The 27,291-nt window shown below is 42.3% G+C and overlaps 1 protein-coding gene across 5 annotated transcripts; it reads left to right on the top strand.

The window, feature by feature from the left end:
* Nucleotides 1-108: 108 nt before the first annotated feature.
* On the top strand, nt 109-26,953 carry akap11 (A kinase (PRKA) anchor protein 11). Of its 5 annotated transcripts, none has more exons than XM_004572984.3 (12): nt 109-409; nt 3,267-3,375; nt 4,496-4,606; nt 4,692-4,745; nt 4,894-5,025; nt 5,983-6,247; nt 7,449-11,802; nt 12,049-12,189; nt 15,739-15,825; nt 19,231-19,277; nt 19,723-19,922; nt 23,393-26,953. In XM_004572984.3, exons 2-12 carry the CDS (start codon nt 3,313-3,315, stop codon nt 23,570-23,572), a joined length of 5,634 nt encoding a protein of 1,877 aa, XP_004573041.2. In that variant the 5' UTR covers nt 109-409; nt 3,267-3,312; the 3' UTR covers nt 23,573-26,953. The 5 variants fall into 5 exon arrangements, with proteins under 5 accessions (XP_004573041.2, XP_012780686.2, XP_004573042.2 ...); XM_012925232.3 differs by having other exon boundaries at nt 15,742-15,825; XM_012925231.4 differs by lacking the exon at nt 109-409 and adding an exon at nt 498-664.
* Nucleotides 26,954-27,291: the final 338 nt, after the last annotated feature.

Below are 27,291 nucleotides of genomic sequence, written 5' to 3' on the forward strand. Positions count from 1 at the left end.
GTGTGCGCGCCTGTGTTTTCATTGTTCTGTCTTCAGCGGCAGTGCGACACTTATATATTTTTTTTCGGTGTGCGATTGATTATGCCTCATTCTTGTTTTCATGGGAAGAACGGCAGCACGCAGTAGATGGGGATTTCGAGTCAGGTTTAGGAGCTGTCTAAATTAATCTGTAATTTGCCTGAACTCCTCACGGTGACTTTTGGGCTGTGTTTTGGCGATTGGGAAGAATTGACATAGTTATGGTATTTAATCACAGAGGTCCTAAACACTGCTGTGCTCAGTGTGACTTGAAAGTTCACGTTTTCATTTTGTGGTCGGAAGAGTTCCAAACGGGTGAATCGTTTACGAATCGCGCATCAAACACAGCGGCTACCGTCAGCGCTGCTGGAGTCCGACACTGAGCGAAGAGGTAAAAATGACTTACTAATAGCAATTGCGACGTATATGCTAAACGAAAAATGACCACAAACTGCTGCCGGTTTATCTGGATGTGTCGTAGCGCTGTCATTAGCTTGGTGGCTAGGTGCTAGCTGGCGACGTTAAGGTGACAACAGACCGAGCGGACCGCGGCCTGGTTCTGCTGCTAACATAGTGATTGACAGCCTGTCAACTAACAAAGAGGTTTATTTTGCTGTGGTCGACAGTCTTTTTAAGTGTGCCCAAGGTTTGTTGTGTACTCTGTATGTCTATGTATAATGTGCCTTTGCTAGCTAGCTGGTTAGGCGTTTGTGTGTTCTGGCCATGATTTCACAGAGCCTGAGTAGTCGTGAATCAGCCTCAGCATCCACGGTGTGTGGCTCTTCTGCGGCCTGCTGCTGCGGGGGGTACCAGCCCCGCGAACTGTAAATTAGCCAGCTTTCTTCCTCCAAAGCACCCCAATGCTTTTTTACGTCTATTAAAAATCTAGCAGTGTTTACAGGCATTTATTCATCCATAAAGACGACAAGCATGCAGTGTTCAGGGGGAGTTGTCAATGCCAACAAGTCATGTTATGCGAAATGTTTACATGTAAATGGTTCGAATAGCAGTTAACATGCAGATCAAGTTATCATTTTGTTGAAAAGAAATTTTACATAGAAAATGGCAAATGTGTTATTTTGTCTATAAAATAACACATTTGCACGTGTTATTTCGGAACATCACAGTGGTGGCTATTAAAGGAAAGGCCACTGGAACTGAACATTTGCATTGTGCTGTTCCGAAATGTTTTTAAAAAGTCGAGTCCTGACCTAAAACCAACATCGAAACTAAAATAATTAGTGAAAGTTGTGAGAATTATTGAGTTAATGTTTATATAAACTGCATTGTCATATGATTAGCTGTACAGTAGGGCTGTAATTAAATAGTTGTTTTCGTCCTACCTTTTTCTTCTCTTTATATCAATGTATTTGTGTTTTGCACCACATAAAAAGCACAAGTGCAACATTCCTCAGAACAACATTAAAAAACAACTGCATTTCATTTAGATGAAATGAAGTATGTTTAACTACACTGTGAGCAAAAGATGAATAGGTTATTGAGGTAATGATGAGCCTAAAGCTGTGCAACATTAAGGCTTAATACTTTGACCTGTTTTGTCTACCAATCAAAAAGTAGCTCATTGTGAATAAATTAAATTTGCTGCCCTCCCATTGCAGTATATAAACCTTAATTTCTCTTCCTGCTAAGAGTGGGATAAATAACCCCCCCCCCCCCCCCCCCCCACACACACACACACACACACACACACACCTGTTTTGTCCTTCTGTGGTCAGAGTTGCACATATTTGTTCTGCAGCTGCCATGTCTGAAATGTACTGGCCTCCACGTGATTGTCTTTTTGCAATAATGACAGATATTGGAGAACAAAAAGTCAGTTTATCTCTAACCATAGTGGTACCTGTGCCTCAGTAGAAGCTGGTGTCAGATCTCACAGTGAGCTGTGAGTTTTCTTCTCTCCCTGTCTCTGTTTATCCACCCTTCCGGCCACCCACACTCACCCTCAGAATTTGGCCCACAACCAGATCCCTACATAGCCCTCCACAGGTTGTTTTTTTGGGGTTTTTTTTTTTCCCCCCTGCCACCCATTTTAGATCATCAGCTCCCCCCACCAGACAATCCTCTCGCTGGCTTGACTTAGCTTCATAATTTTTGTTTTTTGTTTTGTCCAAACATTGATAATTGACTTTTATGAATCAGCCCTGGAGGATTTGTGTAAGCCTAAACTTAGTTACCCTTAATTGTAGTTTTTCCTGTAACATGACTAATGCTGAATCCATTTTGCATTATGTGACCACGCTGGTTGCATAAGGTGGTGATGTAGGCCTCCTGAGTCGATTCTCACAAACTGTACCACTGAATGACAAGTCTGTGAGCTAAACATGAAACATAAACAGATTAACAATCTACTTATGCAAATTAGTCACCGCCATAATATACATCACTGTGGCTGCTTTTGTTGTGAGTGAAGTGGGGTGTGTTGCATAGTTGATTTTTAGGCAGCAGTAGCTGCGAAGCTAGGAGGTCCTGGATCACCAGAGGAAGCCTGTGGCATGCACTCTACCCCTCTGGTTCTCAGGATGCAGGATGGGCTGATCAGTAGGACCGCCTGCCTGCGTCTAGACTCAACTAGCCACTTTGGCCCGTACCTCAAAGGAGAGGCTTGGATTTCTTGGGAAACTTTTCCTTCTTGTACACTGTAAATATTTTGCTTCCATCACTCGCGCTCTCATGCTGCTTACCAAATGTGGTCGTCCTGCTCTAAGCGCATACACCCCTCTGTTCTTTTGCCTTGCTGTTTGATCTTTGATGCAGGCCTGGCTGTTTAAAGAATAGCAAAGAGAAAGAAAAGAAGCATTGCCAGTACAATACAATAGCTTAGCTTCACAAGCAGGGTAAGTCTAGGTAAGTCCTGCTTTGAGGCACTTGATTCATGTTAGTGGAACTATCATCTTCACAGCCCACTGACTTTGTTGCATCATGCTTCTTATTTTGGCATCTGTATTTATGTGCAACACTAGATAGGGACATAGCTTCTTGCTAATAACACTGAGACTGTCATTGCTTTGTCATGTGATTGTTGCTGTGGTCAGGGGGGTGGGAAAGTGGAGTGGAATGTAAGCGCACCAGAGAGATCACACTGAGCTGCTCTCTTTTACTTGCAGAGGATTGTAGATTAAAATAGAAAAAGACTTAGCTGTGGTATTCAAAGTGACAATAGAAGTCGTTAAAGAAGTTGAACTTCACACTTTAACATATTTTTTATCCACTTTTCTTACTCCTTACAGGTGAAAGGCCAGCCGGCCAACCAGCCACGTACAGCTAGCTGTCACTATGGATGCCTGTGCCCGTATTCGAGGAGTCCCAATCAGGTCCAGATCCTCAGTGCGGAAAGAGGTCTGTCTGTCAGGATGTATTTGCATTTAATTTTGCACACATGTGCAGTACACTCAGGGCTCCACCTATTGAATTGCCCAGTGGCTAAGGACTAGCAGAAAGGTATGGTGAACAAGTTGGTGGGCCAGCCACTGGCCCACTGGGAGTTTCACAGTGCTGAGTTCACCTGTGAACCAAACCAGCTGACTTGCTGCTATCAAGTTGTTTTTCTTGCAGTCAAGAATTAGTTGCACATTAAAGGAGTTTGATGAAGGCTATGACCTTTCAAACATTGCAACTCTCTTTCACAGTTCAAAGACTAATTGATGATTCCTGTGTGTGATTGTAAGTGTGAACAGTTGTCAGCCGCGTAAGTTTTGGCCCCCCAACAGTCTGCCGACCTCTCCAGAGCATACCCTGCCTCTTGTTCTATGACAGCTGGGAGGAGTCAGCATGGCACAGTATTTATTCCACTAAAATGTATTTAAAGTTTTGTTTTTTAAGTATGCTGAGGATTAAGATTATTAATATATACATCTACTAAGAAATTACATGATATACTTAAAGATTCAGCTGCTTAGTAGTCTATTAAGTAATGAATAAATGAACTGCTTTAATGTTACTAGTAAAAGTTTTGCCTCCTGGCCTTGGAGATCACTGCCAGTAAGATGCCTGCTTGGTAAGTGTTCACTTTTTCTTAGCTTCAAGTCGGTGTGATGGTTGAGGAATGAAGACACAAGTATAAATACAAACAACAATGCTATGTAGACTCCACTGGATTTCAGTACAAAACTCAGTAACTATATGTTGCGCTTTTTAAAAGAATTTTGTTGCAAAGATATTTAATTTCCTCTCTTATCCCCGCTTGATTTTCATTGTAGTTTCTAATGCAGTTAATTCATTTTCATTTGAAAATGCACAGTCCTGTAGAACCTTATCAGGCATTTTAAAATAATGGGATTGCTTAGGATCTGCGCGTGTACGAGAAGGCAGATGCACACAGTCAAGTTCTTTTTTTTTTTTTGCATTCCTCGGTGCACGGTGCAGAGATGAATAAAAGTATACTCACTGAGGCTGTAGGCCAGTGTGTACTTCTATTTAAAACAAACAAACAAAAAAAAAGCTGCATGTCTGTTTGCAGACTGTGCGAGACAGTGGGGCGCAGAATGTGAAGAGCCTCTTCAGGAATAAAAAGGAGCTCTGTGGCATTGGTTTAGAGCTGCCAGCAAGAGACGCCACCAGGCTGACAGAGGTATGTCACACAAACGCACCAGTGAAGCTCAGCCATGTTTAAACACATGACACATCAATATTGACCATCAGCTGTGCTTTTTCAGATTCACTTTGTGTGTCTGCCTGATGTAAGTGAAGGAGAAGATGTCACCCAGCAGGTACAACATGTTAGTTATGGACAGTAGGTCATACTTTGATGGTAGAGGACACAAAACTCAAAAACTAAATCTCTGAGTTCTATCCTGGTCTTTTAGTTACCACTTTGGCCTTCAAACTGGGGTGATTCTGAGTGTTCTTGTCCACCAGGCTCTGTCTTCTCTGTCAGGGGGGCTGTGTGAGCTTCTCAGGTCCCTCCACGTCCACAGCATTAAGAACGATGAAGTCCTGCTGCTCAAAGACTCTCGCAGGCTGCCAGAGCACAAGGATGCCGGACCTCAGGTATGTAAACGACCGTTTTTGTGTTAAATTAATTTGTTTTGTCAGCATGTCAAACAAAGCAGAAGTGATTGGAGAGAATAGCAGGAAATAAGAGTGGGTAAGTGTACAGCACTTACTGCCTATCCTAGTAAGTACAGTCGATTGGAAAAGGAGCTCTCTAAACTGACGACAGACACTTTCTCTTGTTTAACATTCTGGTGTTGTATCTTTTTAAATGCATAAAATTTTTGTTTTAGCCTCTCATTCTGGTCTTTAAAAATGTATTGACTAAAAGAGTACTGCAATGTTTCACTATGCTTATTCAGACCCCAGCTTAGCTGCATTCCTTTTGCTGTCCTCGGGATGTGTTGGGATCTGAATTTATATGTGTAGGGTTAATGATACTTGAAACATGTCCAAACACAGTAAATGTTTAATTTTAAGAAGATGTATTTTTAACAACCGCTAATCCAGTTCTAGCAGTTGTTGATTAAAAGTTTTCCCACATGAGGGCTATGTAAGCAGATGTATGAGTCTCTCTCACGCTTCCAAAGAAACACAGGTGTGGGATAGGCTGACAGAGAAGTTGCTTTTGCAGCCGCCACTTTCCTGTTCCTGTGTGCCATGTTTGGGTTCACACAGACCCTGCAGCTCATTCTGTGGCTCTCTCGCCCCAGCTTTGTGAATTAAAGAGTGGGCTAGCACTAAAGGATTTTTGCGTTCTGCATATGCATCAATTTGCAATCAGGACACAGACATAACAATATACTTCCAGCCATCTCCCTCCTCCTGTGAGATAAAAAAAAAATGCCCATGTGAATTTAATTTACAAAAGTGATTGCTTTGACTGTCTGTCTGCTTGCTGGGTAAAAATGATTTTCTTCAAATGAGCTGAAAAATCACCAGCCAAACCATGCTGTCAGCAATTCTCATTTCCCCCTTATTCCCCTTTCTCATGCCATTTTCCTCTTCCTCCAGTATTGGTTAAAGACAGTGTGTGTTCTGAGGAATAGTTCCAGCACCAACGTTTACCCTCAAGCCAGTGTTCCAACTTTGGTGGGCCTGCTGGGGTGCTACATGGCAGGTCTCCGCTATACGCTGGAGCTTCAGGCTCTTCAGAGGGGCGCAGCTGAGCCCAACCAGCCAGACGAAGACGACACCAACCAGTCGGTCTCATCAATCGAGGATGACTTTGTCACAGCTCTAGAACATCTGGAGGAGGACGACACAGCAGACAATACCTGTAGGTTTAGCAGCCAATGCTTATTGGCATTTAGTGGCCTCTGGTTTTTGAGTCATGTGCAGAAAAGGATTTCTTTTTATTTTAATGCTCTCATAATGCTTTGTGGTATACCACTTGTAATTTCATGTATAATATAGACATTCCTATATTTTCCAAGTAGCACCAACTGGTAAAAAACTCCATAGTTGCGCTTAGTACGGGGAAGAGGAGAGAAGAGAGCAAAGATGCCCCCCCAAAAAAGTGTGACCAAACAAGGACCCGTGTCTGCTTTTTGGAACCTTGTTTGGTTTTTGAGGGGGAATAAAAGCTCTTTTGCAAGTATTTCTGCTTCTGTGGTCGGCTCTCCTCTGAGAAGGACTTTCGCAGCAGGCAGAGATTAGCAGGCCTGACACACACACACACACACACACACGTCCGCGCGCGCACACACAGACTGAGACTGGCAGGACAGTTGAATACTTGAAAATACTCAAATCTGAAAATACTTGAAGATTTTTGCCCTCAAACTTTGGAGGAAAAAAGTGACATTATACAGCAAAATGTAAAACACAGTCTGTTTAAAAACTCTAGTCCCGTGGCAGATATTTCATTTTTGATAATACAGCCTAAGAGTAGATTATTTGTTATTTTGCATATTGTTTTGAAATGTAGGGTTCAAATCAGCCAGAGGTGTGAATGTAAGTGTGGAAGGTTGTCTTTCTCTCCGGATTAGTCCTGCGACAGAGTGGTGACCTGTCCAGGGCGTACCCTGCCTCTCATTCAGCATTGGTCGGAAATTAATCAAACATATAGACAGTGATTACTTAATAGGTCTTCAGCCAAATTGTGCTCAAGGTCATAGTTATCATTTTTTCTACATTCTCAACACATCTAGCCCTATGGGAAGACTTACATAGAATTATTAATATTGTGATTTAATGTGAAACAATTAGAATCTTACAAGAATAATGTAATATGTATTTTTTCCATCCGCAGCACTATGCTGTCATAATCTGTGCAAACTTTAATTAAAACGTCTCTAGAATGTAAATGGTTTCAGTTCACTGCTAGATGGCACTAATTAGCTATTTACTAGTTTTACTTGTCTGTTATTTTTCCACAGTGCCATGAGCACTGTGGAAAATCATCTTATAATCCCCTCTTTGCAATTGTTGCATCTAACCACTTTTCTCCTCTTTCTCCTTCATGTCCATCTCCACAGCTGCAGCTCCATTTAGTCATTTTAAAAGGCGTGATGTGGCTTCACAGACAGTCCCAGCCCACAAGAGAAAAAAGGAATTATCAGGCTCCCGCGTTATCATAAGCTCGTCTTCGAAGAAGTATTCAGCCAAACACAGATCTGGTCCTGACGTATCTGTCACAGTGCAGAGGTCATCGGGTGTGGAATCCCAGTGGACTTACTGCAGTCCTGGAGCTCGTCTCCCCTCACCTTTGATTCATGTCAGTGAATCAGAAGAGTCAGACTGTTCCAGCCCCAGCCCTATCATTTTCCTGGATGAAGTGGGCTACCAGAAGAGCCTGCTGGCCAAACTGGACATTCCTCAAGTGCCAGGGGGGCCCAGAGAGCGAGTTGAAGACTCAGATTCCGAAGTTAGTGAGTTTTTTGACAGCTTTGACCAGTTTGATGATCTGGATGAGCTCAACTCTGAGAGCTGTACTCTTACTCTGCCTCTGGATGCGATTAGTGTCCCAGCAGCACAGAAAGAGGCTGATGAATCTGGCATAAGTACATCATCTTTAAAATATGTTTCTAGGGGCTGCTCAACCAAGGGAATGAATCCTCACCGCTTTGATCAGCCCACTCTCCCAGCCAATGTGAAAAAACCCACGCCCCTGAAACCAGGCTCTCCTTACTCAATTCCCTCTGAGGTGCCGGATTCCCCTCGGCCTGTACAGACTCCCTCTGAGGAGAACGGTGGTCCCCTCTTCAGTCCTTTGAGCTCCTCTGCCTTCAGTCCCCTGGTGGACTCCAGCGGGCCACTGGAATACTTCTGGAATACAGAGGCAGATGGACAAGATGACTCTGAGCTACGCAAACCTCAGGATCTCTGTTCTTTGTATAAGACCTACTCAGACTTTGCTAGCAGTCTGTCCAAAGAAATTCTCGGATCTGTCTGTGGCTACCAGTCTGCTGTCGACATCAGTGACAACAAGAATCTCTCCTGTGTCTGCCACAAGGAATTTAAGAACCCTTCAGGATACCTGATGAAACTCTCAGAAATACAGGAGACTGTGACGGTGGCCAAGCTGCAGAAGAAATCCCAGTCTCTGAAAGATGGTATTCAGAGGTTTGCCAGTGACCTTGTGGAAATGAGCTTGGGCAGCGCTTTGCGAGACCTCCAAAAAGGGGTGTCCTCCTGCACCACCACCTTGTGCCACCTAGCTGCTCGACTTACCTCCTCAGTATTTCAAATGGCCTTCCATGAGATTGGCATGCGACGTGCATATGTACTGAAGGAGCGGGCAATCAACGGGCTGGCCACTTTCCTGGTTGGAGAGGCCGTGTCCGCAGCGCTCAAAGAGTTCCTGACTGTGAAGAAGCAGATTTTCCACAGCACTGTATCACGCTTTGCTGCTGATCTGGCTGAAGAGCTTGTTTTTGAAGGTATAATGGAAGTATGTCAGTTCTCCCACCCCTCAACGCCTCTCACCCCAAGTGATTGGTCTTTTGGCCATGGGCAAGAGGAAGAAGAGGAGGAGGTGGTGGTGTCCTCCTATGCTTCAGACCTTTCTGAGTCTGTCATCCAGGAGGCCTTCATAGAGCTCTCTCAGGCAGATGTTGCCTTCACAAGCCAAGCAGCTATAAGTGTGTCTGTGGACAACATCTGTTATGTCAGTGCAGATAACACCTGCACTCATACCTGCAGCACCTTTGCTAACCAGCAGGTTTTAAGTGTAGCGGTCCCAGCGGAGGATGCTTCTTGTACTGTGAAGAAAGCCCTGTTCACTGTATCAGGAATGGCCAGCTGTATTCCTGTGCCCCAAGCAGGGCACGCCCTCTCCAACCTCCAGGATTCCGAGGAGACCACTCAGCAGAGGTCTAGCTTGTCACATACCCCACCGACCAGCCCCAAAAGATCAACTGTGTCATCCTCTGACAATGCCACGTCTCCACTAACGGCCCTTTACAGTCATGGAACTCAGACCTCTCTACCAGCAGGAGAGCCCTCCCAAAAACAGTCTTCATTCCAAAACTTCTCTGGCAACATGGTGGATATGATAGTAACTGAGGCTTGTGAGCTAATAACTGCCTCTAAAATGAAGAAGGGTTTGGGCGACTGTGCTGACTTCCTCACAAAGACAATCAGGAGCCGCAGGGACTCTTACGATGCTCTGGATTCCCCTTCAAAGCAAGGAGTTGTCAGGGAAAGTTTTAGATATGACTATACAGATTCTGGGCATGTTAGGCTAGGTGGCCCTATGGGACAAGAAAATAATCCTCCCATTTCCTTTCAGACAGGCACTCTAAACCAGGGGAGTTACCGATGTGAGCGAGGCCCCAGGACCAGGGGTGTGTCTGAAACACATCCTGTGATGAATACTTTGGAAGTGCCGGGTAATGAGACGGGTGGACAAAGGAGGATATCCGCTACTGTGGATGATTCAGCTCCAAACTCTGGACAGAAGTCTGCTGCGACTCCTGGTACTCCTCCGTCCACCCCCCAGCAGCCCAGTGAGGTGTCCAAGGAGAGACAGATAAAGCAGTTCTCCAAAAAGCTGAAAAGCAAGCTGGCTAAAGAATTTTCCCCTGCAACACCACCTCCAACCCCTCACTATCAGCCTGAGCTGGGCCCGGGACCAAAAGACACCATCCCAGATGCAGACAAGGCAGAGTTTATGCTCAAACTGATGAGATCTCTCTCTGAGGAGGCTGATGGAAATGAGGAAGAAGAGGAGGAAGAACCGGCAGAAGAAGGCGGTGTTGGAGTCATTAACACATGTTCAGAGAGAGGGGGCGGCCGACACACACCCAGCCCGATGTGCGCTCGTGTAATGTCCAACAAGGAAGCTCTCCACTATGCTGAGCGGTTGGCGTGCCACATAGTCTCGATGGCAACAGAGATGGACACCCTAGGAGGGGCGGAAGAGGAGCAGGGAGAGATGAACCAGGGCAGTGAGAAGAGGAGAGACAGTGTGGCTCAGTTTTCAGAGCAGACCCTCAACTCATTGTGGGTGTATGCAGGAGAAGTGGCGGGAGAGGTAATTAGTGATGTGAAGAGGATGGTGAGCTCTGGACAGCAGTGCCCGTATCACAGAGCTCTCAGAAGAAGAAGCTGGGACAGATCTAGCTCCGAATGTTTGCATTACCACCACAGACATCACTCTCAACCCGGTACAGATCAGAGCAGAGACTGGAGGTTAGGAAGGCTGGCTGAGCAGTGGTCCAATGACATGATTGCCTCGGTCTCCCAGTCTTCCACCTCTGCTTCGAGCACTGTGTCTAGCTCCAGCTCTGGTCTATCCTCTGAGTATCCCAGCTGTGAGAGCGTGACAGATGAGTATGCCAGCTACCTCATTAGGGTGCTGAAAAAGGAAGGGGGGAGTAGGGAGTTAGTCCTGGACCAGTATGCAAGCCGTTTGGCTTATCGTTCTATAAAACTTGGCTTGGCTCACGCCAGTCGTAAAATAAAGCAGAGATCCTCTAGTGCACGTCTTCGTTCCTCTAAGTCTCTGCCAGATGAATGGAAATCGTCTTGTAGTAGTAAAACGTCATCAGCCAAGGATCGAACAGAGATGGATAGAAACACCCAGTGTTGTTGCAGGGACTCTGAAGAGCAGAGTAAGAGGGAGTACATGGATCTAGTCCACTTTGCTGAATCTTTAGCATATAATATCACCTGTGATGTCACACGCAAGCTCCATCTCTCCTCTGTACGGCTGCCAAAGTCTTTCACTGACTCCTGTCTTTATAAAAAATCCAAACTGGAAGACATGGCAGAGAATCTCATCAGGAACTCCTTCTCCTGCCCTGTGTTATCCAAGGAGGGTAAGAGCAAGCACTACCACAGCACAGGGAGTCTCTACGATCAAGGTTACAGTAGCAAGGTGATGCAAGTCATTGAGCATTATGCCAGGAAAATAGTGGATGACACGCTGAAGATAAGCGTGGCTTCAGTTGGCCATTCATCACGGGAGCACCAAGACCATGACAGACACACTCACACACAGAGGTTGTCTGAGGGCCCAGTTCTGGTCCGGGCAATGGGGGAGAGGCCATGTTGTTGCTGTCAAGTCCAGGAGTGTCCATACTGCAGCAAGCACAGCAGGCACCACTACCAACCTGTGCTGCAGAGGAGGAAAAGGGGAGGAGACTGTCAAGCAAGAGTGCTCTCTAGTCTGGAGATTCCAAAAATCCACATCGACCTGGACCACAGGGTGGCATTTGCAGAGGAGATGGTGTCCATGGCAATGGATACAGCAAAGCGCGAGCTGAGCAACACCAGCCTTAATGCTGACAGCGGGATCGGCCATGATGGCACCAGCTACGCCGAGAGCCTCACTGCTGAGATCATGACATCAGCCCTGTCCAACATATGCCAGGCTGCCCTTACCAGGTACACACTTCCCAGTTCACATCAGGAAGAGTGTCTGTTTGCCCCGAAATTCATTCCATGCATACGTTTAATCAATGGCCAGGCCATAAACATGTGTTGTAACCTATAATCAGCTTTGTTTCACTTCTTTTGACAAACATTTTAATGTTTTATTTTCCCAGTTTTACTGCACTGACATGTGACTATTTGCATTGTTAGTGAGGCTTTTTTTTTTCTTTCTCTCTCCTTTGGTTTCTTTGTATTTAGTGCTTCGGGTAGGGAAACCACTGAGTCCACTGTATCCCAGCAGCTGAGTGTTGGAGATGACAGCCTGGGAAGCTGGTCTAACCTGAGCTTTGAAGATGAGCACCCAGATGATAACAGCAGCTTCCTCCACCTCAGCGACAGGTAAACACACCTAACTTTATATCTATCACCTCTAGAGCACAGTCCAACTTGGTGCTTTAAAATATACGTTAGAATGGGGTCTGAGAACATTTGTAGTGCATTCCTTATTATACACTTATTTATGCACAGCTTTTTAACCAGAATTTGAAAGAAAGAATCAGATTGTGATTTATGGAGTGGCTAGCTACTAGTTACACTCCATAAATGTGTATATATGTATATATATATATATATGTATATATGTTATACTAACATATAAAGATTTTTTCCTATGGATGATTTTTAGCTTCAAACTTTTGTTTGTGGCAATAAAAAACCTACCTAAGGCACTTTCACTAAAACATCTGAAGAATCCTTGAGAGTAAATAAACTACATACAGGGGCGCTCCCCTTGAGAATTAAAGGTTTGGTTGTTTTTTTTTTCCCTGTTTTGCATTCACACCCACAATAGGAACTCTAATGTCACATAAGAACCAGCTGGTGGTTGGGTTAGCAACTATAGCAACCACAACAAGTCTGAGAACAAAGTGATCATAGCTGTGTGTCGTGGGTTTCATGATTAGCTTAGTTGGAAAGCAGACATGCAGATTTTGACTTTATGGTTGAAATCACCCAGTTTGTGCTCCTTGAGGTGACATTACCAGTAACTGTCTTTGTGTGTTGTTATACCTTGAATGTGTAATGACACAGAAGTCTCTGCAGCTCCCAATAACCCTCATGATCACCACCAGATCCCAGACTAATAGATCATTTGTGCCTGTTTTAACATATGCCAGTGGCACAGTGGTTAGCACAGTTGCCTCACAGCAAAAATGTCCTAAGCTCAATTCCATCATCAGGTTGGAGTCTTTCTGTGTGTGATGCATGTTGTAGGATAGGCTGGATAGGCTCCAGCCCCCCTGCGGCCCTGTAAAGGATAAGCGGAACCACAAGCAGAAGCAATCAAGAAAAGAGAAACAGAAAAGAACTTCATAGAGACCAAATTATGCTTTATAAACTGCTTACTGTATTATGGGAAATCTCCCAGTAGTCTGATACTATAGAAGCATAACTAAGGGGTGGTTCAGGGTTCCTTGATCCTGTAAGCATTAAAAAGGAACATTTTAAGCCCATTTTTCAAAGCTGAGGGTCTGTCTCCAGACTTTGTCAAAAATTCCCTTTTTTGATAGAAGGTAAACGAGGCGCGACAAAATGCGACGCACAGCACATTCTAGGAACTTTGATTGTTGCTGGTTGCCGATACACTGAAAACATCATTTCTCAGATGGTGTAATGTTCAGTACCAATTATTTTGTATATGATTTAACCCACATTTAATTACCTAACGTTAAATGGAAGAGGTTTACTACTCAGAATAAATGCTAATATTAATATGGGAGAAAAAAAAAACCAAAAATTAGTAGACAGTGGAGCTCTTTAATGGTTTATTATTGCATTTCACTGTTTAGCTAACAAAACTGAAATGGTGCAAGCATCATCCTGAGAAGTTTCCGACAGGTAAGCTGAAATAAACCTTGCTGTACAAACATGAACATAAATACTTATTTATTTTTCATGTTCCAAACTCTGCACCATGGCCAAGACTAAAGAGCTTTCCAATGATGTCAAGGACAAGATTGTGGGCCTACACAAGGCTGGAATGAGCAACAACTGTGACGCACTAACACTAACTGACCTTACTGCTCCAGGGTGCCGGCGTTTTAGTGCTGTCGTGGAAGGAAAGCACCGGTTTGCACAATCTGCATTGAACTTTGTTTTCTGTGGAATGCTTTCAAAATGTTTAAAATCTCAGTTTCTATTTTCTTCAGTCCTCCTGTTTTGCTGTTTGTGCTACATTCTTCTTCAGTATTGTCTAGTCTTGGCAGACGATATAGGCAATACTGCCCCCACAGTTTCCTGTAGTGTATTGCAGTTACAACACATTTATTAGCATATGAAAATGTTAACAATAAAATTCCACGTCAAATAATTTTTATAGTCGTTGCAGCTCTGCTTGGTACAGACTGATACTGCATGTCTTGTATGCAGTATCAGTCTACATGTGGGTATGCAGTAAAATGTTTTTTCATGTTTTTGTGACAGCTGCTACCATTTCTTTTGTCACAGCAAGTAGTATCCTTTTTTTCAGCAGGTTATCTATCATATGTTTCTGTATTTAGTTGTTTCAGAATGGACAGTCTGTTAATGTCCAAGCAGAAGACATTGAATGTAATCTATTGTTCTTAATTGGTTTGGGTTCAGAATTTAAAGCCTGAGGTTATACTTTGATCATACTGTGTCACTTTATGTTTTTGGGTTTTTTTGGAGGGTTTTTTGCTCCCGTTGGAGCCATTTAGGAGTGTTTTCTGCAGTTCATTGTAGATGTAAGGTTTCCCAAAGACAGTGCAGATTGTATGTTTTTCCAAAATCATTTAAACTTGACTGCCAGAGTGCAAGTTTTCTCTGATTTATGTTGCATTATATGTGAAGGCTAAAGGATAAGTATTTTAGATTACTGTCTATGTTACCAAGTTCTAAGTAGTTGTAGGCATGACCGATTTGGTCTTCTTGTCTTGGATGGACATGACCTATGTTTGTGTGTGTCAATTTAAAAAAGAAAAAAAAAGTGAGTGAGTCTGATAAAGTCTCTGGGAAATGGGCTGTTGACAGTTCTGGCAGGGGTTGATATCTCTATGGAAGCAAACCTGACAATGGGTTTGTTCCCAACATGCTAAAAGAGCATATTGTGTTAGCATTAAGTTATTTTGGCCATCAGGGCAAAGTTAATGTGTCATAATATTTTCTAAAGGTGTGTCTTTAAGTGCTCACCTCTCTTCAAGTGCTGTTTCTACTGGAACAAAGTCCACCATGTGTAATTCATAAGACATTTCAAAGGCCTGCTGCTACTATTTCCGCTCAGCAGATGAAATAACGGGGGGAAAATTCCTTTATGAGTTTAGCGAGACAGAGATCAGGCTGACTGACTAGATGAATCACCTCTCAGTATGCCATTCAGACCACACCTGCCGCTGAGGTAATGCAGATTAATAGAGGTATTTTTAGATATCAGAAACATCTCTCCCTTTTAGTTAGGCTATAGCATGCCACAGTATGCAGGTTCCAGCCAGCAAGGCTAATCATTCACTAATTATAGCGAGAGTGTATGTTGTTATGCTTCTGTTGCCAGCTGGTTGTCCCGCTGGAAGCCACATGATTAACGAGATTATGTGAGAACAAAAATGTAATGATCTCACATTTCAGGACTTTAGCAACAAATGGGCCCAGTCAACATTAAAGCTGATTCAGGGAGGTGTACAGTGGAAAAAACCTGCATCATTTGAAGAATCCTCCTCTGTTTTTTTTCAACCTCACCTGACATTTAAAGGATTACCAGAAATGGTCATCCACCTCCGTGTTGTTTGTTGACGATACATGACAGTAAGCTCTTATAGCAAATGTGATGAAACTGCTTATTACTTCCTGATCTTTTGTTGCATTTTGGTAGCTCTCTGTGTTAGCCACTTACTGTGTCAGTGTTACAGCGGTGTGTTACCTGCCTTCTGTGTCCAGCAGTAATGGGAATAGCAGTAGCTGGAGCAGTCTGGGCCTGGAGGGGGAGGCGTGTGAAGAGCACTTGTCATTCTCCCCCTCTGACAGGTTGGTCAGCACCCGATTGGCATGGCTATCCTTGGAAAAGAAATGCACACAAGACATGGGGGTTTACCTAGAATGTGACAAAGAATGAACTGAATTTGCTATGAAAGCACCACAAAGTACTGAAGTATGTGATAGATCCACCAGTGGAAAATCTTTCTTCATCATATGAAAATGATTTAAACTGCCACTCTACAATATTCTGATTTATACTTTGTCTCATACTAGGAACCACCAGCCCCCTAACATGACCATACTTGAGCTTTAAACATTAATAGGCTTGACATGGCAAATGCTTGTTGATGCTAATCTTAGCATGCAATGTGTTGCTTAAGTTTTGTTGGTTCTGCATTGCTTGCATGCAATTTTTTGTCTTTGTGGGAAATATGTAGTGTTATTATTTTGTCCATGTTGTATTACCTCTGAACAGCCAACCAGTCCCTGAAGAACAACGTGGAGGGTTATTTTTCATTTAATTTCATAGTTTTAGAAACTATAATATATTAACTTTCAAATTAAGTCTCTTGCATGCATTATGACCGGGCATCCATTTTCCCCCCCACTTATCTAAAGTCTAGTCACAGAGCAGGTTTCCTTTTGGAAAATCCCGAGATAGACCCAAGCTAGTGAATTCTAGATATACCCTGTGGTCTCCTCCTACTTGGGTGTCCCTGAAAAACCTCTAAGTTAAGCCTCAAGGCACCTTGATCAAATACCCAAAACACCTCACCTGCCTTAAGCATTGGGAGTACTCTGGGCTCCTTCTGGATGTCCAAGCTCCTCAGCCAGTCTTTTCGCCAAGCCTAAACTCATTTTTCTTGCTTCTTTCCTAACATTATTTTTTCAGTGACCACCCAGAGCTCATGATTGTAAGTGAGAGTTAAAATGTAGATCAAAAGCTCTGTGGCTGGTGCGCCAGTTTACCTGTTTCTCTCACACCCCACATACTTTTTTTTCTTGTGAACGAAATCCGAAGATACCCAACCTTTTTAGACTAGGGCGGGGTCTCTCCCCAAACTTTGAGGTAGCAATCTGTCTTACTTTGTGTTTTGCCGTTTCATGAATGCAAGTGATTCATGAAACTGTAAGGATATGTAAAATAGTTGGAAATGTCATACAAAGGGAAACCTAAAGCTAATCTTAAACAGGTAGTAGACATGGTGGATGTTTAGAGGTGGCTGCATATATCAGTCTTGCAGCTGTTGCAACTAGAGATACCACTTTTTTATGTCTGATACCAATATCATAAATTTGGATATCAGCCGATACCAATATGAATCCTATAGTGTTTTTTAATCAACAAAACTGTTTTTTTTTAATATTTTGTATAAGTTCATACTCAAGTTAAAAAAAACAACAAAAAAACCCCCACAAAAATACAGTATGCACCCAAAATATTTCATAGTTCAGCAATACTGATCAATCTAATAAACTTAGACCTACTCCATCCTCCCTATTCTGGTATTTTAAAGAGTAAGCACCATAACTAATAGGGTTCTAAAACTCCCAGCAAAAAAAAATTAATAAATAAGGAACCGCCCTCCACCACATGATGCTTAATTGACGTAATCAACTTCAATTTGATGCAGTGTGGAAAAAAATGCAAAGATGTATTGCCATGTACTACCCAACTGACAGTACTACCAACCATTTATTTAGTCTTCCTTTCTCAGGCTGATGAATGGATTTTCTTTCAGCTTGTTTAGCAGCTTCAACTCAAAATGTGCTTTTAGAAAATTCCAGTATCATTTCAGCTCTAGGTGCTACCACTGAACGGCTGTATTGAAAATCTAAAAAGCTAACACATTCAGTTGTCCTTTTATAAGATATTATTTGACCGGATATATTAACATAGCCGGTCTGTTTGATATTTGAGACCTCTGAGAACAGAGTATCTCTGCATCTTGTCATTCCCTTATTAGTCCATGATCAGAGCTGGCAATAAATATTCACAGGTTTGTGCATTTTGATAGTCATAACATCAACTAAAGCTGATGGCTTCCAAGATTATATCAAAAGTGCAACAGATTTTCCAATATGAAACATGTCAAAACTTTTAGTTAAACAAAGGTGTTACAGGTCAGAAAAAAGAAGAAAGGATAACTTGAAGCTATTCTGAATCCACATTGATGTGTCTTGCTGATTAAAGCAGAGCACAAGGTTGACTTACAGATTTGTATTTTGTATTAGTTCTTATATTAGCAATTGTGCTTTTACTTTGATTTTAGTTAGTGTAGTTTTCATCAGCTTACAGTGGTGTAAAATGTATAATATATTGTAATTTCTTCTGTCTAGAAATAATGTTTATAGTAACAGAATATAATGTCAGTATATAATGACTAGCATTCATAAAATATTTAATAAGTTTCCGTACTGTTTTAGTGGTAATAAATCCCAAGACGATTATTGGTTAATAATTTCTTTGTGATCTAATTAATATTCAGTTACTTGTTAATAATATAACTACTAAAAGTATTTTTTAAATTCAGTTTATTAACATTATAGTTTTGTTTTAATAATAAGCTATTTTTATATATGTTGCTCACACCCACAGTTACTTGATGTTGAGCGTAGTAAATAGCAGTTTTGTGGCTACCAACAGGTGGCAGATTTCTCACAGAGTCACATTTGTGGTTTAGTTCTTTTTAAAGAATTCAAGAGATGTTAAAATGGAGGGAAAAAGGTTTGATTCATGCATTGTGTGAGTGAAACCTCAAGTAGACAGACACACAAAGATTTTCTAACTAGGAAGTACTCCACACCTATAGGTTTATACTGTTCAGGCACCTCCATTGATGCCCATATATATTTTGAGTGCATAGCTTTATCGCCCTCCTTCTTAGTTCGCCTCCTCTCCCTACTTTTTCAGTGCCGTCGCTCCTTTGCAGTCTCAAACAGTGAAACACCTTAAACGGTTTTCCTTTCTGAAAAGAAAATGATATCCTTATATCCTAACGTGCAGAGCCTGAGTGTCTGTAGCTGTGGGCTGTGTCAACAGGCCTGTGATTAACAACCTTATAAAGTGGTGAAATGACTGTTTACCTGCTGGCACGTCACACAGCAAATATTTGCACAATTGACAGAATGGATATCAAGTAGCTTTTCAGAAGGGAAAAATCAACTTTCACACTGATCAAGATCTCCTCTTCATCACTGCGCATTAACTGACAAAAGACACCTGATCAGAAAAGTCAATTTACAGGAATTCAGGAAAGATATACGGCATCACCGTGTCTAAGACGTCTTTTGATCAGAATTGCTTTGGTTGCAGTGTTTGTGTGCTTTGCTTTTGTCAAAGGCTATTAGCTTTAGTGTGCTTATTGCCATTTCTATATCTTTGCATGCATCCTTGTGTGTCCGACCTGTTCTGGCTTCTTACTAACCTGTGTGGCGTTTCTCATCCAACAGTGACAATACAGAGGACAAGGAGGCTGAGGTCAAAGAGGAATCAAGTGGTAAGCACGTTTTATTGCCTGCAGCATCTTTCTTTCTTTAATGTTTTTAAGTAGACTGTGGCAGTGCTACAGGTTAATACTTGGAGTTTTTGGGACATCTAATGGAAAAAAAAAAAATTTTGTGCTCTTGCTCTTTGCTGTCCGAGACACAGTTGGATTCCAGCTGACTGTGTTAGTCTGTCTGTGTTGTTGCTGGGGATTTAACCACCCCCACATTCAGCCACACTAATACTCATGCATGCACTCCATCCACAGTCAGTCACTCTGCCTTCTGTATGTCTCAGACTACAATTGCCTCCACTTAAAGGGGTCCCCTTATTGTGTTTGCTGTGCTATGGAAACCTGGGTTTGAGCAGATCAGGACATAGTGTTCTAAAGAAGGAGCGCTAGAAAACTGAAAAGGTGTGGCTGACGGCTGAGTGAATCTTTTTTCTCTGTGCTGCAGGGACACTCTGTGTGGACAGGACTCAAGTGCAAACTCCCAGGACTGTGCTTGTCATAGCAAACTCAGATGTCAGAGATCCTGGGAGTGGCCCTAAGCACGTCACCCTCGACCCCCAGCTCAGGAGCATGCTACAGTGGCTGGCAGCCTCCATGGCCGACATCCCTCAGATTCAGCTAAGTCCTGACAGAGAACTGCAGCAGGTGATTGTGGCTATATTCCTCACAAACAGGTTCCCTCTGTGGTCTTCATTAGTCAGCACTAAAACTCTTTTTAAACCACGTCATGTCGCTTCAGTGAAAGAAGTCATTCTTTCCGTGATTGTCTGTTTTGAAGGTCAACAATCCTGTAAAGTTCTGTGCTGGTTCCCACCATACTGTGCTTTGCTATGGAGACAAACAGCTGAGAAGCACCAGCTACTGTGACGATTGAGCTGTAGATTTTTTTTGGAAAAATCACCAGTAATTTCACCAGTTTGTTCCTGTTTTCTGCATTTCAGTAAAGGTCATAGTCATCGCTGTTACCTGACAAAACTTAATGGTATATATTGTTATACAATTTCCAAAGCCTGCACAGCCAGTAAAATTGTGGGGTGATACAGATCCTGATGTTTAAATATGGCCATGTGCAATGTTCATATACTAATTTTACTCTTTTTGCTTTTTTTGTTTTTCTTATTTAAAAACCCTGTGTTTGAACAAAAGCACAATCTCAAACATTTAACACTGTAATATTATAATAATACAGCAAAACATCTGCTACTGGGATGAGATTCTCTTTGCTTTATTTGATGGATTTTGGTCTAATGACGCCAGTATATGGATATGTGACCTACACATATTAAAATGAGCCCCTTTTCTATTAGTACCTACTCTGATTGACTTGCCACAGTTTTCAGGTTTCCATTAGGTCATAGTACCTGGTACTAAGTAATAAAATAGTACCTTCTCGGCTGGGGTTCCAAGCAACACATACTAAAATGTGACATCGTCAGACTGCATGCCACCGATTGGCCTGGTCATTGGCATCACTCGATGGGTCATGAGAACATAAATCGCTACAAAGAAACAAGTCTGACAAAAAGCCACAGATCGAGCAGCAGATTGATCGTACTCGATTTTAATGGAAAACCAGTCGATCTGAGTCGAGTCGTGGTGAGCCGTGGAGAGTCAATCCGAGTAGATACTAATGGAAAAGGGGCTTAAGTGTGTTTCAACTTGGGAACGGTACAAGCATTCAAGAGTTTCGTGTTTCAGGAGTGTGTTACAATGACTGTTTAGGCATTACATTTACTTTAGTAAACATGATTACATTACATCATGTTTAATTTCAAACCCTTACAATTCTAATTTAACTGTCTATTATTATTATTATTATTATTATTATTGTTTTATTTTGTTTTTTTGAAGCACGGCTCTCTGCTTAGGTTATATTCAGAAAATTTTTGAGTTCCTTTTTTCCCCAGGCAGGAAGAAGTATTAACTAACACCCTTTCACTACTACTTCAGTAGTCAGCTTGTAAGGAAATCCTAAAGATTCTGAAAGTACAGGGTGGGCCATTTATATGGGTACACCGTAATAACATGGGAATGGTTGGTGAGGGTTAGGGGTGATATTAAAGTCCTGTTTGTGGCACATTAGTATATGTGAGGGGGCAAACTCCTCAAGATGGGTGGTGACCATGGTGGCCATTTAGAAGTCGGCCATCTTGGATACAACTTTTGTTTTTTCAATAGGAAGAGGGCCATGTGACACATCAAACTTATTGGTAATGTCACAAGAAAAACAATGGTGTGCTTGGTTTCAACGTAACTTTATTCTTTCATGAGTTATTTACAAGTTTCTGACCACTTATAAAATGTGTTCAATGCCCATTGTGTTGGATTGTCAATGCAACCCTCTTCTCCCACTCTTCACACTCTGATAGCAACACCGCAGGAGAAATGCCAGCACAGGCATCCAGTATCCGCAGTTTCAGGTGCTGCACATCTCGTATCTTCACACCATAGACCATTGCCTTCAGATGACCCCAAAGATAAAAGTCTAAGGGGGTCAGATCGGGAGACCTTGGCGGCCATTCAACTGGCCCACGACGACCAATCCACTTTCCAGGAAACTGTTCATCTAGAAATGCTCGGACCTGGCACCCATAATGTGGTGGTGCACCATCCTGCTGGAAAAACTCAGGGAACGTGCCAGCTTCAGTGCATAAAGAGGGAAACACATCATCATGTAGCAATTTCAAATATCCAGTGGCCTTGAGGTTTCCATTGATGAAGAATGGACCCACTATCGTTGTACCCCATATACCATACCAAACCATCACTTTTGTTGTGCCAACAGTCTTGGAGGGATCCATCCAATGTGGGTTAGTGTCAGACCAATAGCGGTAGTTTTGTTTGTTAACTTCACCATTCACATAAAAGTTTGCCTCATCACTGAACAAAATCTTCTCCGTGAACTGAGGGTCCTGTTCCAGTTTTTTTTTTTTTTTTTTTTTTTTTTTTTTTTTGCCCATTCTGCAAATTCTGTGCACCGATCTGGGTCATCCTCGTTGAGATGCTGCAGTAGCTGGAGTTTGTAAGGGTGCCATTTGTGAGTAGCTAATATCCGCCGAAGGGATGTTCGATTAATGCCACTCTCCAGTGACATGCAGCGAGTGCTACGCTGTGGGCTCTTGCTGAATGAAGCTAGGACAGCCACTGATGTTTCTTCATTAGTGACAGTTTTCTTGCGTCCACATTTTGGCAAATCCAACACTGAACCAGTTTCATGAAACTTAGCAAGCAGTTTGCTGACTGTAGCATGGGAGATGGGTGGTCTCGTAGGGTGTCTTGCATTGAAATCTGCTGCAATGACCCGGTTACTGCGTTCACCAGATATCAACACAATTTCGATCCGCTCCTCATGTGTTAACCTCTTCAACATGTCAATGGCTGTGAACAAAGAGAAACTTGCAAATAACTCATGAAAGAATAAAGTTACGTTGAAACCAAGCACACCATTGTTTTTCTTGTGACAGTACCAATAAGTTTGATGTGTCACATGGCCCTCTTCCTATTGAAAAAACAAAAGTTGTATCCAAGATGGCCGACTTCTAAATGGCCACCATGGTCACCACCCATCTTAAGGAGTTTGCCCCTCACATATACTAATGTGCCACAAACAGGACTTTAATATCACCAACCATTCCCATTTTAATACGGTGTATCCATATAAATGGCCCACCCTGTAGAATGGAAGGCAGAGCCTTCAGTTGTCAGGCCTCCCATGAAACCAGGTTCCAGTTTAAATTTAGGACAGAGTCCCTTTCTACAAACCCAGCTTACTGTGGTTCAGGTGACCCTGAACATCCCCCTTAGTTGTGCTGCAGTAGGCTTGGGCTGCTTGGGGACTTCCCATGCTGCGCTCAGCAATTCTCCTTCAATCCCCACATTTCACACTCTGTTTTTATGCCACTATTGCATCTCATTAACTTTTATTTACTCTCTCCTGTAAGTTATGTTTTGTTCAGTTTGTTGCTCGCTATCTCTCCTTTTTCCTGTCACTCCACAAAAAGAGGGAGTTCTTCCTCCCTCACATTGCCAAGCATTTGCTCTTTCTAATATTATGAAGTCTTTTCAATACAAGATAAATGCCTTGAGATGACTGTATAATCAATGTGTCCTTTCAGCTCCCAGCGGTAGTCCAGAGGCTTCGAGAGAGGAAGTGGAAGGTGGGTGAGCTGCTGCACATGCTGCTGCGCTACTGTGATGTGAGCCACAGTCAGCCCGAGGCCAGAGAAGAGGCACTTGAGGCCAGCAAAGAACCTCACTGCATCTCCCTCTTCCAGTGGCTTCTGGAGCGCACCTAAGGCCTCTGCTTTTTTCCCTCCTTGCTCTCCTCTCATTATTTCCAAACAGGGCTTTGCAACCTCTGTGAGCCCCATAAATCTGAACTCCCTCTCACAAATGTGGGCAGCACGTGTGTTGCATTGCGTGTATGGCATGCCATCTTTTCCCGTTTTTTTTTTTTTGTTTGTTTTTTTTGTTTTTTTCCTCCCCAGTTTCTGTTTTGTTGCTGCAGTTTCATCAGTTATCAGGCCTGTATGTGTAACCTGTGTTGATTTAATGAGGTGTCTCCTTTGCTTGCCTACACTCTTGAATCGAAGGCCTCACACCTTGCTGTGCTTAAGCTACAATAAGTGGGGGAAGACCCACCCGGTGTGTTTCCAGAGGGAGATGCAGTGTGTTGGGAGAAAAGACAGACTGGGAATCCCCACAGCTGCTGGGTGGATGATGTCATCACACCCACACCTCACCTCTCTGGTGGTATTTCCACATGCTGAGAGACCAACTGTACACGCGCACATATGCACACACAAACACATTTAGATTATTAGAACCAATTCAAGAGAAAAATTTGCATTTCCTGCAAAAATGCTGTGTGGATGCTGTAACGCTGAAGCTGTCTGCTGAAAATAGCTGAAAAAGATGAAAAGTTGCAAAAATTGTATGGTGGTGAAGAAACTGAAAATTCTGCTGAAAACAGCTGAAGAAGTAGAAATCTTTGCTGAAAAGAGGTGAACTGTTGCCATGAGCAGGATTCAAACCTGGCCCTCCTGGCCTCAAGGCGGCTACTCATCTCACTGACCCAAACTCGTTCTCACAAAAAAGAGATGGAGAAACTGACAATTCTGCTAAAATGAGCAAAAGATGCTGAGATTTGTGCTGATAAGAGGTGAAAAGGCTGAAAATTCTGCTGAAAATAGGTGAATGAGCAGAATTTCTGCTGAAAATAGTTTTTTTTTCTGAAAACAGCTGAAAAAGCTGGGATTTGTGCTGAAAAGGGGTGAAGAAGATAAAATTTCTGTTGAAAAGAGTTAAAAATGTTTAACTGTTAACTGAAAGAATTGTTGCCATTAGCAAGATTTGAACCCAGGCCTCCCAGTCTGAGGACTGGGTGGATGGGATGCTTTACAGCATCCACACAAATACATGAACACAATTCCGTTACTGTCTTGATCCACTAGAGTTGTGCTGCAGTAAGTACATTTAGCTTTTCTCTAAATGATTCACTACGCTGCCATACAGAGAGGTTGATAAAACTCTGTTAAGCCCACCTCTGTAGTTTAATGAACTGTGCCGTCATTTTTGCAATGATGATCATGAGCAAATTTATTTGGCCACAGAATAAATAAGAGTTTTACCTAATACTGTAACCCTGCTTCTTCTAGTAGCAATCTACTTGGTTGTCATACTTAGTAAAATATTAAAGAGGAGAATGAGTCATAGTGAGGATTTATTAAAAAAGAAAAGAAAAAATAATCTTTGTATGTATGTACAAGGATTATTTTTCTATTTCTTTTTATAGATGTAAATATAAATATGCCTTATTTTTTTGAAGGTAGAGTATCTAATCCAACATGAAATGCTGCTTTTACTTGTGGAGGAAATGGTCACTTTGGCTTACCGCTACTAAGCCGGGTGACTGATCACCCTCTGCAGTTCAGTAGTTAATTGCGTATGGCGGTCAGCTGTGTCAGTGGCCCTCGTCCAGTCTTGGGGAAGATCCAGTGACGCAGATAGCAGATCGTTGAGTAATTAAAGACACCGGCTCTGTCTGCACGTCGTAAAACCGCAGGCTAGCAACATCTGCGTAGCTCAGGCCTGGACTCACACATTCTGTCACCCACACTCCACAGTCACCTCGAGGAGTCGACGAGTATGAATACCACAACTTCCGTACAGTAACCTGCCCCCCTACCCCCACCTCATCGGTGCAACACACACACACACACACACCCTCATTACTCACCAGCCCCCACATGCACAGCACTACCAGCTACTTGCTGAGAAGCACTTTTTTTTTTCTTCCCCCCCCCCCTTTTTGGACTTAGCCTGAGGAGAGACTGGGTGTTTCCTATCCCTCCTGTGTGGACCTAAAATCAATCTACAAATTAATGGGATACATTTGGATGTTTGTATTTATTTATTGTTGTTGTTGTTTGTTTGGTTTTTTTTGTTATGTTCTGTTTTTCCCCAAATGAGGGACTGAAGGATGACATGATGCTGCAAGGTCGTCAAATTTAAGTTTGAAACACTGTAATATACCACAGTCTCACATGTATTATTATAAAACTACGTGTTGTCGGTGGTGTTTGCCTGCATGGCTCAATCTAACTTTTAAAGCTTAACATTGTTACTCTCCTCCTTGTGCTGGCCTACAGTAATGGTGCAGCAGTGATTCATGTGTGTCCACACTGCCTCACAGTATGCTAGAGGCCTCTGCAGATGCCTTCTTTGTTCCTGCTTAAATCTCTAGGCTGCCATATGGTCATATAATCTTAAAGGTGTTTGTTCTGTATGAATTGTTTACACATTACAATATTAATAGAAAAAAAATAACAATGGAATATATATATAAAAAAAAACCACCCAGCACGCCCCTGCGGGCGGTTTATCCTTCAAGCTCGGGTCCTCTACCAGAGGCCTGGGAGCTTGAGGGTCCTGCGCAGTATCTTAGCTGTTCCCAGGACTGCGCTCTTCTGGACAGAGAATATATATATATATATATATATATATTTTTTTTTTTTTTTTTTTTAAATGGGAGCAGAAATCACACATTGAAGTATTAACCTGAGAGGTGAGGGACAGTATATATATTGGTTTACATTAAAGGAATGTATTAAAAGTCACAGACACTTGAGTGCTTCACTGTATAGATTCTCTCCTGATGTGACTGCCTAGTTTGTAGGACTTTCCCAGGTTTTTCCCAGCACCCTGCCCCTCTTCTTTTATTTTCATTCTTGATCTACTTTACATTCCTGCTCACCCCACATGACCTACAGTAGCGCTAATGTTGTCGTGTTTGTGAAAGCTGAATCTGAACCCGCTGAGACTGCTGTTTAGAAGCAGATGCTGTAAAATCTGTTTTTGTTACACTCGTTCCCATTGTTGTTTTCTGCCTCCCTCTTTAACTCTTATTTTGGGGCGTTTGTACAAGGAAAAAAACAACAAAAAAGATTCGAGAGTTGTACCTTACTTCTTCTCACTTGTGTATTTTCCTGCTTCCTTGTAAGATCCTGCCAAACAAAGATATTTAATAAATTATAATAAGTCATATAACAGTGAGTTCACTACTTGTTCTCCCAGTGGCATTGCTAAATAGTTTGCACATTCTAAGCTTGAAATCAGAAACTATACATTTATTTGTCAAAGCTTGGTGTGACAATAAAGCTTTTTCATGTGCTCTAGTTTTGTTTTTGTTTTGATTAATGTCTTAATGGTGAGAACACATCCGTGTATCAGCACGCAGAGTATCGTTTCACATTGCTGAAGTGTTGTATTACAGGTATTACAGGTAAAGTCTGCCAGTTTTCCGAAAAGGAAATGAACATATTTTTTTGGTAGAAACATGCAGCCATTATGCTCTTTACTCGTGTTGTAAATTTTTTTTGTCTTAAATAATGTCACGATGTATTGTTCTACATCTAGAATTAGCATGAGAACTTTAATTTCAATGTTATTTTATCTGAAGGAGGGGTCCCTGCAATTTCCACCCTCTATTTGTTAACTTCAACAGCTTGTGGTA

This window comes from Maylandia zebra, linkage group LG16 (genome assembly GCF_041146795.1).
Source record: "Maylandia zebra isolate NMK-2024a linkage group LG16, Mzebra_GT3a, whole genome shotgun sequence".
Lineage (NCBI taxonomy): Eukaryota > Metazoa > Chordata > Actinopteri > Cichliformes > Cichlidae > Maylandia > Maylandia zebra.